General features: G+C 43.8%; 1 protein-coding gene across 1 annotated transcript in view; it reads right to left on the reverse strand.

The window, feature by feature from the left end:
• LOC115471271 (putative hexokinase HKDC1) overlaps positions 1-12,489 on the reverse strand; it is a 110,937-nt gene that overhangs the window by 65,929 nt on the left and 32,519 nt on the right. The window contains exons 7-11 of the mRNA XM_030204973.1: positions 10,855-11,038; positions 7,401-7,556; positions 5,131-5,364; positions 3,422-3,726; positions 580-728 (exon numbers count right to left, since the gene is read on the reverse strand). Coding sequence (XP_030060833.1) covers positions 580-728; positions 3,422-3,726; positions 5,131-5,364; positions 7,401-7,556; positions 10,855-11,038 — 1,028 coding nt within the window. The remainder of the gene's footprint in view (positions 1-579; positions 729-3,421; positions 3,727-5,130; positions 5,365-7,400; positions 7,557-10,854; positions 11,039-12,489) is intronic.

Genomic DNA, 12,489 nt, shown 5'->3' on the forward strand with positions numbered 1-12,489 from the left:
GCTTGTGTGCCATGGCTACTTTTAGCCTTTTGTACCTGCTGCGGTAAAAAGGACATCAGCGTGTGGCAAAAACAGCCCTTACTGCTAGCGCAGGGCCCTTTTTACCACAGCTTGGTAAAAGGACCCCTTAAAAAAGTGTTCTCACTAGATCACACCACCTAGCTGTGTGACATCATGCAAACACAGTGGCGTAGCAAGGGCGGGGCAGTGGGGGCGGTCTGCCCCGGGTGCATGCCGCTGGGGGGAGGGGGGGGTGTTGGCTCTGCTGGTTCCTTGCTCCCTCTGTCCCGGAACAGGTTACTTCCTGTTCCGGAGCAGAGGGAGCAGGGAACCAGCGGATCCGACCCCCCCCCCCCCAGCAGCGTGCACACGGCAGGCAAGAATGCACTCGGGGGGGGGGGGCTTGGGTGATGCGCTGGGGGGGTTGATGCGCCTAGGGGAGGGTCATGCTGCACCTGGGGGGGGTGCGCAGCGGCAAACCGCCTCGGGTGGCAGCCGCCCTTGCTACGCCACTGTGTGTGCAAACACTGACATTTAAAAGCTGGTGAAAAGACAGCTAACATGTTTCTGAAAAGTTACCTCTTCTCCTGTCCCTTGCATGATTTCCAGAGGGATGCCAAAAATCTTATTGTACATGTTGACGTATTTTCTTCGTCCACTCCTGATTTTCACAAGGAGGACCCTGAAATTTGTTCCTCCAAGATCAAGGGCCAGGAACTTTCCTTCCTCTGCCAAAGGAGACATTTTATAGTTCAGGGCTCTTCAAATGTAAAATGCAGACAAAACTATTTGTGTATTTTATGATCTGCAATAAAAATACTTTTGACTTCAACATCTATATTAAAATTATTAACACAATATGGTTTCTTTATTTATTAACTAATAGAAGGGGGTTTTGAAGTAACTATTATTTGATCCTTCTTACTCTAGTGTAAGCAATAAATGTATGTGATATTATTATACCAACAAGATCAAATACAAATTTGGTGCTATTCCTTCTATTGTCCTCATCTGAAATTCTGGCTATAATTTACTAGCAGGCAGGATTTAGTCATAGAATGTGACTGCAGACTGGAATACTAAAATCCAAGAAAATCCAGATTAACTGCATCATGAAGGCTTGGGATGGGAAGTGAGGGCCCTTTTACAAAGCGGCGGTTAGCCCAAAGCTGGCTTACCGCTCGCTAAAAGGGAAGTACCGCCAGGCTATCACAGCAGCCCAGTGGTTGTTCCAATCTCCAGCCATTTCTGGTGCTACAAAAATATTTTTATTTTTGCAGGGCTGGTGTGTACCCGGCGGTAATCGGGCAGTGCAGCATGCTGCCCAGTTACTGCCGGGGTAGCGCAGGAGCCCTTACCGCCACCTCAATGGGTGGCATGGCAGTAAGTGTTCCACCCAAAATGGGCGTGCATCAAGTGCTTCACTTGGCACACATCCATTTCTTTTTTTTAAAAAAACTTGCCTTTTACCTGCTGTGGTAAAAGGGGGCCTCGGCACGCTTCAAAAACATGCACCGATGCGCCGACACCAGCACAGACCCCCTTTTGCCACATCTTCATAAAAGGACCCCTTATAGCAGCTGTCTTCCCTATTCTTCCATGATCCTTCCCCAGATTCTGTCAGATTTTTCTCCCTTTCTAGTGGTCCTTGGTCCCCTACCCTCCTTGATCTCCTTTGTCCTCTCCAGCCAATTGGCAGGAGCAGAGTAGTAAATTGTGCCAGGCTGACCTCCTCTGCCCACCATGCTCTTTCTGGTGGTTTCAAAAGTTCTTTGTGAATAAGGATCTCTAGACTCATGATTTTATCGTTTGATGAGATGCAAAGGCCAATAAAGAGTGTTATCAATGAAGAGGGCCTGCTGTGCACTACTGCATATATCCGGGTTCCTTGCTATTAACAAATCTACTACTACTGCTTATCACTTCTATAGCGCTACAAGGTATACGCAGCGCTGTACACCACACATGAAAAGACAGTCCCTGCTCAAAGAGCTCACAATCTAAATAGGACAGACAAACAGACAGAACAACTAAGAGGTAAGGGAATTAAAGGGGATAAAAGGGTACAGGGCAAGTGAGTAGTGGTTAGGAGTCAAAAGCAGCGTTAAAGAGGTGGGCTTTTAGCCTGGATTTGAAAACGGCCAAAGACGGGGCTAGACGTACAAGCTCGGGAAGTCTATTCCAGGCGTAAGGTGCAGCAAGATAAAAGGAACGGAGTCTGGAATTAGCAGTAGAGGAGAAGAGGACAGACAAGAGAGATTTATCCACAGAACAGAGTACCCGAGGGGGGGGCGTAGGGAGAGACAAGAGTGGAGAGGTACTGGGGAGCGGTAGAGTGAATGCACTTATAGGTCAGTAAGAAAAGTTTGAATTGAATGTGGAAACGGATAGGGAGCCAGTGAAGTGACTTGAGGAGAGGGTTAATGTGAGCATAGCGATTCTGTGGTAAACCTTCATATAAAAGCATTGTACTTCCACAAATACAGTATATAAAAATGTCTGAGCATAAAAGAGTAGAAATATTTGACTTCCTGAATCGGGGTGGGGAAAGGCATTAAAGGGCCCTTTTACTAAGCTGTGGTAGGGCTAACGTGTGGTTAGGGTGTGCCAAATTGACACTACCATCGGGCTAGCATGGGCGCCTGGCAGTAATTTCGAAGTTGGTGCATGTTATTTCCTGCAGTAGAATATATTTTTCTATTTTCTATCGCGGGGGCGTTCCCAGTGGTAATCGGTAACGCGGTCACATTAGCACGCTAACTGATTACCGCACAAGTAGCGTGGGAGCCCTTATTGCTAGGTCAGTGGCTGGCGGTAAGTGCTCAGGCAGTGAATAGCACGCTACTTTTAATTTTAGCGCATGTCCATTTACTGCCTTAGTAAAAAAAGCCCTTTTTCCCAACCACGGTAAAAAAAAACGGCCCAGTGCACGCCAAAATCATGCATCCAGACTACCGTAGACCACTTTTTCTGCAGCTTAGTAAAAGGGCCCCTAAGGATCTTATTGTTGTTTTGACTTCTAACAGCAGAATCCTTACAGATAGGTAGTTGTAAAATTTTCGTTTCATGTCATTTCCTGTGCCTTTTCTGGGAATTTTCATTTTATTTGGATTTTCTTGACCATTTTGTTGTTACAGGATCAATGTCGTTATGAGTGTGCCTTCTTTGCAAATAGTGCACATTATTATAGAGAAATGAAATTCCACAATATGTCCTGTTTTTTTTTCCGCTCGTTTTCAATTACTAACATGGAACGATATGGGACATATTGTTGACATAAAATTTCAAAGTGAGCCACTGTCTGTGGTCCAAGCCAGGGACTATTGCTACAATGACTGAAGAGGCGGAAAGGAAGGGGAACCTAGGATAAATTTGCCATAATTTTTTACTCCAAAACTTAAAAGTCATTACAGTACTGTACCTGTTCCATCTGGGGTTCCACAAACATATGTTGGTAGCATTCTTACTGTTGCAGAGTCATGACTTTCTTTCTTCAGGCCATTTTTCAATTCATCCATCATTTTCATTTTCACGTCTACAAGGTGTTGCTTGGTAAGTTTAAATAAGGCTAGAATCTCATCCATCTGTTTACGCTGTGATTGTAGTCTGAATGCCACAGCAGTGACCATGGCTGCACCCTTCCCACTTCCACTTTCAGAGAGAAGAAACCGAACATCACAGTTTGGTTCCAGTCTTCTTACAACTTTATGTAATCGTTTAGCATACCTAGAGGGGGGTGGGGAAAACAGACTCATGAGATCATTCTTATTTGGCTCATTTATTTTGTAATATTTGAATTAGAGAATCATTTAGAGAATAGTCCTAATCTAATCTAATCCGAGATTTGTACACCGCACTAGTCCCAGCGGAAGTTTCAATGCCATTAACATGAAAGAAAACTCTTAACAATACAAGGAGCTATTAAAAAAAACAATCAAAATGTAAGAAAAAAATTTTTTCTTAATTTTTTACACAGTTCCCATATAGCCAGCCTCAAATCAAATTGAAAAAGGAAGCACATTCCAAATTGTAATAGCTCAGAAGGAAAATATCTCCACAAAATGACATGTCAATCGAACACCGTTAAATGTGGGAAGTTTTAATATGAAATTTTCTTGCAACCAAGAAGAAAAGAAAAGAAAAAAAAAGTTCAGAAAAACATAACTCCTCAGATTTTCGGAATGTTTGATAAACTTGTTTTCTTGATATTAGTGCTGGGTCTATGGTCTGAGGGCAGAATCTGGGTGGTCCGGTAAAGTCCTATTTTTGACTGGTTAGCTATGCAGGTGTGGCATTGAATGTCGGCTGTTCCCACATAACTTCCGAGTATTGTCATTGACGCAGGTATTCAGTGCGGTGCCCAGACATGGCCTGGCATTTGATATCTGGGTCTAACATAGCCAGCAGCGGTCAGCGTTTAAAAAAACGCTCACTGCTGCCGAATGAATATTGATTGGATACCTTTTGTACCATTTATGCTTTTGTGGCTAGATCATATCCGCTACTGCAATTTCAGCAGTAAGGGCCCTGTTTACTAAGGTGTGCTTATGTGTTTAGTGCAGTCTAAAAATTAGCACGTGCTAACCATGTAGACGCCCATAGGAATATTATGGACATCTACACGGTTAGCGCACACTAATGCGTAGCATGCACTAAAAACGCTAACGTGCCTCTAGCACGGCTTAGTAAACAGGGCCCTAAATTTTGATTCCCACTCACCCCACTTCCCTTACATGCTCTCCCTAAATATTGTGGTGGTGGGGGGGGGGGGGGGCTTTCCTCTCCCCTAGGAAATTAGCAGAGTGCAGCATTATTCTTTGCTCTATCAAAAGTTATTAGAATTCTTGTGTCCCCGTTCAGCTCTCTACTCTGCACATGCACCAAGCACAATCCTCCTGTCGAACTCCTTAATGCTCAATGTTACGAGCGTGCCTCTATTTGCATCTCCTTAGCATTGAACATTAGGGAGTTGGTCTTCAGCGCTGTTCCGGTGCTATTTTTATGGCGCTGTCTGCTGAGCATCAGAGCCTAAAAGCATTTTTTGTTGGTACTGGAACTTTAATCTTCATTGCTGTAGGAATTACGTGTGAACTAATTGACATCACAGAAAGGCATGCAGAATGTACTCACTGAGGATGTATCCTGTAGACAGTCCCATCTACTCCTACTGTGGTTCTAAGTCTCTTTAGCTTTCTGTTTTCTCTGATACGTGTCAGAATTGCTGCCAGCGCTGCTGCGCATAGGTTTGCGGATCGGAAAGAAACGATGGTGCACACATGCTGGACAGCAATGCAGTCATCTTCTGAAGGGTCCAGATCCAGTTGTTTAAGGATTCTTTGTGTATTACTCAGACCTTCTTTATACCTAAACAAAATACAGAAATCAATAAAAGCAGGACAGGAAGTTTTTGCTAAGCAGTGTGCATGAAATATGTGTAGAACCACAACGAGCAGCTACATAGATCAAGGATCCAGTGGTTATTATCATGTGCTGAGAACTGTTGTTTTTTTAATTATTGGGATTTATTAACTGTCTTTATGAAGAGATTCATCCAAAGTGGTGTACAACAGGTATAGCTTAATATAAACAACTTACATTGTGTTACCAACTTAATGATACTAAAATGACCAAATGTAAGCCTAAAATACAATCAATCAGGTAAACGGCAATAGGCAAACTAAATCCTAGAAATAATGACATGATACAGTATCAGAAATATGTAAATTAAAACAGCAGAGTAAAATATTCATATAGTAATTAAATGTTGGCAGAATACAAATGATACACCACGATAGGCAGCAAAAAAGAACAGATATGATACTTTATGTGCACATTAATATGCAACGCATTAGAACATTCAAATAACATGGATATGATGCTAGCAATAGGCAGCCGAGGGAGTAAGTGCAGTTGAGACATATAGGACTAAATTCTATATCTCACGCTTAGAACTTTGGCGCTGAAATAAAATTCGCTTAAGCGTATTCTATACAGTGTGGTTTATAGAATAGTCCGAATGCTGGTCCATGCACCTAAATTTAGTTGTGGACAGTTATGCCAAGTAAAACCTGGTGTAAATCCCAATGCCTAAATTAGGTGCGGAACAGGTGTATTCTGTAACAACGTGCATAGATTTTGGATATGCCCACAACCTGCCCATTCCATGCCCATGGCCACGCCCCCTTTTCAACTATGCAACTTTGAATTTACGCACACCACGATACAGAACACACTTAGCAAGTAGTGAGTGTAAATTCTAATTAATGCCAATTGGTTGTTAACATCCATTTATCAGCTCTGATTAGCTTGTTAACCGATTAGCTTCTGCGCATTGTTATGGAATACATTTAGATTTTCACATGGAAATCTCAGCACAATATTTAGAACCCCAGGGATAGAGGGGCATTTTGATGTGACATCTAAATCTGACTTTGGACATCTAGCTGAAAAATCCAGCAGCAAACATAGCCATTTTCGAACCTAAAATGTTTTTTTTTTTTTAAGGCTATTTGCTAGACATTGTTCTGCTCAGTGCGTCTATCTTTTTGGACCATTTTCGGGAAAAAAAACCCCATCCAAGTGAAAAATGCACAAGACCAAGCCATTGAGATGTAGGAGGAGCCAGCATTCTTAGTAGACTGGCCAAACAGACATCCCAGCAGAGCTGTGGGGCACAGTAGGAGCTCTGCAGTGGACTTCACCCAAAAGGTCCCAGGTACACATCTCATTATTACCCCCTTATATTATATGGTGAGCCCTCCAAAACACATCAAAAACTTTATGTACCCAACTGTACACCACTACAATAGCCCTTATACCTGCAAGTGTCACCTATATGTTAGTACAGTAGGTGCAACTCCTAGGTGTAAGTGCTGTTCTATAAATTGTGCCTAATGTTTGGGCCCTTTTACTAAGCTGCAGTAAAAAGTGGCCTACGCTAGTTTGGATGCGTGAAATTAACACATGCTGGGCCATTTTTTACTGTGGCGGATAAAAAGGCTTTTTTTTAAGGGGGCAGTAAATAGAGGTGAGCTAATATTAAAAGTAGCGCATGGCTATTTACTGCCTGAGCCTTTAACACCACCTCTTTACTTGGTGATAAGGGCTCATTCATTAATCAGATAGCGCACAATAATGTGGCTGTGCTTCCGATTACCACCGGGACCCCCCCCCCCCCCCCCAGTTAGAAAATAGAAAATTATTTTCTACCATGGGAAACCGCAGGCACTACCTCAAAACTACCGAAGGACACCCATGCTACCCGCACATTAGCCCTACCGTGGCTTTGTAAAGGGCCCCTTTAAGTGCATCTTATAGAATATCGATTTTCCGGCACTGATTTTTTAAGTACTCTATATAGCATCTAGCCCTTGGTGCTTGATGTGTAGTTAGCATCTTACTTTTCCATGGCAGCCACATGTTCTGTCTCAATCTTGTCTTTGGTAAGTAGTGCCGTGGATACCTTCCCATTAAATAAAAGACCCCTCTTTGCCATTTTTAATAGAATGAGCCTCACGAGTTCTCCTAAATACAGTCCACCAATCATCTTCTCAAACCTGCAATTAAAGAACATCTGGTAAATTAACAAATCCCATAATGCAACAGGACATTTCTCTATAAAAAATCTGCATTGTGTTACGTCTGTGCTTTCCTCGCCCTCTGGTGGCCAGTACAGGTGGCTGCTATGGACCATCACCCGTTCCAGATTTTAGCTGAGTCCGGTCCGGATCTTCCAGGCTGCCAGGTTTGCTTGCTTGGATTGAGCCTGCACAGCCAGCATAGCTTCCTGGTGATTGCTGCAGCTGAGTCTTTCCTGTCTGGGCTTATTAGCCATTTTGAAACTCTCTGGCTTTGCCTTTGCATCGCGTCTAAGGCCCTGGTATGTTGGGGTGCTGGTGCACTTCTGCTGAGTCCAGTTTCTAGTTTGGTTTCCTGCCTTGATTCTTGTCTGTTCTAGTTAGTCTGTGGATAGTTAGATTAGATTGTTGTTTGTTTGTTAGTCTTGTCTCTGAGTTATAGTTTTGTGTGTAGTCCTTGTCTGTTTGTATCTTAGTGGCTGCTCTGCAGCTTTTAGTTTTGTGTCTTGTTAGTCAGTATTTTGCTCCCTGTTTAGTGGCTGTGTTCAGCTTTCAGTCCTGTCCTTTATTTTACCCTTTCCTTGCCCTGCTGTCCCTGTATGTTCCTTTCCCCTCTGACCCTCAGTCCCTGTTCAATCTAGTTGGGATCCTGTTCCTGCCCTGTCCTACAAGTCCTGCCGGCCACCTGAAGCCAAGGGCTCAACCTTTGGTGAAAAGTGGCCAAGTGCAGGTGAAGCCTAACTGTTCATTAAAGCTCTGCCTTGTCACTGGTGTGGGGTGGTTTTGCCTGCCGCTGCCGCTCCTCGGCAGTGGCCCAAGGGCTCACAACCTAGTTGTCTGTTTAGAAAACGTGACAGAATGCAAAGGCCATGAGCTTGGTAAGATCACCCTACCAGCTGGGGTTCCAGCCTATGACTTTTTCTTCTGTTGGCAATCTGGGTCTCTGCCCGAATGCGGTGCCTAGTGCCAGTTCGGAGTCCGGTCTTGACCCAGTTTCTGACCTTTATTTTTGGATAGGGCTCCAGGAATACCGTGACAAACTTTTGTCTGAGCCTGCCTTGAAGAATACTCATGAAGCTGCAGCTGAGAGAAGGCATGTCGACCTGCTAGAGGCCCTTAATTACCCAGTTTCTGCTATTGATCCTTCCATCACGCTCCATGAGTACCACCTCAGACTTCTCTCTGATTACACCCTGTGGTATACTTCTGAAGCTGACGTTGAAAGACAGCGTCAGGCTCGCCTGCAGTTCCTGAGTTCATGCTGAGTTCCAGCCCAGTGCCTGAGCCTGCTCTGAGTTCCAGCCAAGCACTGGAATTGGAGTTCCAGCCAAGCTGCTGAGTCCATGCTGAGTTCCAGTTCCAGCCAAGTTTCTGAGCCTGTTTTGAGTTCCAGCCCAGCTGAGTCTGAGTCTGCTCTGAGATCCTGCCAAGTGCCGGAGTTTGCACTGAGTTCCAGCCAAGTGCCTGAGCCTGCTCTGAGATCTTGCCAAGAACTGGAATCTGCTCTGAGTTCCAGTCAAGCTTCGGAGTCTGCCCTGAGTTCCAGCCAGGCTTCTGAGCCTGCCCTGAGTTCCAGCCAAGAGGTTCCAGAGTCTGCGCTGAATCCCAGCCAAGTGCCTGAGCCTGCTCTGAGTTCCAGTCAACTGCCTGAGTCTGTTTTGAATCCCAACCCAGAGGATGCTGAGTCTGTTCCAAGTTTGAGCTTCAGCCCTGCTGTTCCTGAGTCTGCTCCGAGGTGGAGTTCCAGCCCAGCGGTTCCTGAGTCCACTCCGAGGTTGAGTTCCAGCCAAGCAGTGCCTGAGTCTGCTTCGAGGTCCAGTCCTGAGAGCAGTCCGAGGGTCAGCTTTGATGCCTGTCCAGATGTCAGTCTTGACTCTGGTTCCAGCTTCAGCCAAGTTACCCCCGGTCATGCTTTGAGGCTCCTCCGTAGATTCCACCATTGCTACCCGTGGAGACCTGAATTCCCTGTGGAGGTAGGGGGGGGGGGGTCTTGAGGAGGAAGTACTGTTACGTCTGTGCTTTCCTCGCCCTCTGGTGGCCAGTACGGGTGGCTGCTATGGACCATCACTCGTTCCAGATTTTAGCTGAGTCCGGTCCGGATCTTCCAGGCTGCCAGGTTTGCTTGCTTGGATTGAGCCTGCACAGCCAGCATAGCTTCCTGGTGATTGCTGCAGCTGAGTCTTTCCTGTCTGGGCTTATTAGCCATTTTGAAACTCTCTGGCTTTGCCTTTGCATCGCGTCTAAGGCCCTGGTATGTTGGGGTGCTGGTGCACTTCTGCTGAGTCCAGTTTCTAGTTTGGTTTCCTGCCTTGATTCTTGTCTGTTCTAGTTAGTCTGTGGATAGTTAGATTAGCTTGTTGTTTGTTTGTTTGTTTGTTTGTTAGTCTTGTCTCTGAGTTATAGTTTTGTGTGTAGTCCTTGTCTGTTTGTATCTTAGTGGCTACTCTGCAGCTTTTAGTTTTGTGTCTTGTTAGTCAGTATTTTGCGCCCTGTTTAGTGGCTGTATTCAGCTTTCAGTCCTGTCCTTTATTTTACCCTTTCCTTGCCCTGCTGTCCCTTTCCCCTCTGACCCTCAGTCTCTGTTCAATCTAGTTGGGATCCTGTTCCTGCCATGTCCTACAAGTCCTGCCGGCCACCTGAAGCCAAGGGCTCAACCTTTGGTGAAAAGTGGCCAAGTGCAGGTGAAGCCTAACTGTTCATTAAAGCTCTGCCTTGTCACTGGTGTGGGGTGGTTTTGCCTGCCGCTGCCACTCCTTGGCAGTGGCCCAAGGGCTCACAACCTAGTTGCCTGTTTTGAAAACGTGACACATTGAAATACACAAACCCTAAAGCCTTGATCTCCTTCAGTTTTGTATCTTTTTAAAATGAACTTGAATCTTCATTACAATAAAATTAGACAATTGGCCAAGACTGCATACATGCTCATAGATCTATAGTAAACCTAGTTATACAGAGAAAGCAATGAGAAGTGACTAAGAATGACTGTAACACGCTGTAACACCAGTAGCTGATCACAATGTGGAACCATTCAGTACCAGTAACAAAAGTCTGTGTTTTACAAATTATAATACAGGTCATGAGTGAGCTAAAAAGCAAAGAAGAAACCCAAACAGAATTGGCACACAGCATAATTGCCAAACTTCATATCAACGATGGCACTTGATAGAGGTACATCTTCAGCAAAATTAACACATTTTTTTTTAAACCTGTAAAATGGAATTTTACTTAACTGGTGTACATACCAGAGATTTATTCAACTGTCAAAGCAAAGACTTACAACTGCACTCCAGGGTTGATGGATCCTGAGTCTATTTCTTTATCAAATTCAGTCCTAATATCCTCCAATAAGCCATCATCTCCGAAAGCTCCCCATTCGGTGTTAATGCACATTCTCCCCTCATCGCCTTCTACCAGATCAATGTTACTCATTTCTTCCATGTAACAGGCATTTGAACCAGTACCTGTATTGCAGGTGATACAAAAATAAAAGCAGATCAGATTCACTATCCAATTATGTTACGCAACAAAAACCCCACTGTGAATCTGAGATAAGCACACTACACTAGTACACTAGGGACCTCACTGCTTGGAGACCGACTCTGCCAGAATTGAGCATTGAAGAACAGATTTGAAGCACGTTTGAAGATAATTGCTTTCCACTAATTCATAGAATATTGTTTTCCTTTTACAAATCGGGTGTTTGATGGGAGGTTTTCTAACCTGTGATTACTTTTTGAACTGTGGGCTTTCAGTTTGCTGATATTGCAGTCCGGTTTGCAGAACCGTGTTTAGCCACAGTAGTATGAGATTTTTCCTTCTACATTTCAATTCAATTGTGTACTAGTGTGCGTATCTCAGATTCACAGTGGGGTTTTTGTTGTGATACAAAAATAAAGACAATGAAGTACAAATCCCGTACAAAGAGTTACAATAACAAAAGAACACTGGTTCCAGGCTAGATTATGCACCACCACCTTGCGATAAAGAAGAGTTCTTTCTGAAGAATGCAATAGTCAGGTGTTGTACCTCATTAATCTTTCATTCTTTTTGAATAAACCAACTGTACAACAACATAATTAGGATAAGTTGGAAATGCCAAAATATGAACTGAATATATTCTTTCAGTTTTTTTCTTGATTTCTCTGACTGGGTGACCAGAGGATCGGATCAAGTATGTGTGTTAAATGTAGTCTGCTTGGATTTCAGCAAAACCATTGACATGGTGCCTCAAAGAGGCTCAATGAATAAACTCAGTGGACTGAAGTTTATTTATTTTATTTATTTATTTTGCTGCATTTGTATCCCACATTTTCCCACCTATTTGCAGGCTCAATGTGGCTTACAATATATTACAACAACTATCACGTTAATGGAATAAGAATTACAGAATATAGATACAGATAAGGTGCATAAGACTATCATGGCAATCATATTAACGGAATAAGAGTTTTAGAATTGTTTCAAATAAGGTGCATAAGAATATTATGTAGGATTAGACGGGGATAATTAGATAAAACATAACATAATGATATCAGTTAGGACCAAAGGTGATGAACTAGATTTGAAACTGGTTGAGTAATAGACAACAGAGGAGGATGGTAAATAGAATTTACTCAGAGAAAAGAAAGGTCCTTCTCCCAGTCTGTGAGGGGCATGTATTGGGGGGCACATCGGATGTGTAGGGGGAACATTGGTGGGGGGAGGAGGAATGGAGGCAGCTGCTGAATTTGTGCTAGTCTCTTTAAGAAGTACCCAGGAGCATCAGCTGTGGCTTAATGCAAACTGTGTTATTCATATAACACAGGAGTGACTAACAGGTGGTACTGAGCTATCACAGGTTCGTCACCTCCATGGGAAATTAAGGTGCAGTAAGTCCCTGACTTTTACTGCACCTTAATAAATACTCTGCTAC

Source organism: Microcaecilia unicolor, chromosome 5 (genome assembly GCF_901765095.1).
Source record: "Microcaecilia unicolor chromosome 5, aMicUni1.1, whole genome shotgun sequence".
NCBI classification, from domain to species: domain Eukaryota; kingdom Metazoa; phylum Chordata; class Amphibia; order Gymnophiona; family Siphonopidae; genus Microcaecilia; species Microcaecilia unicolor.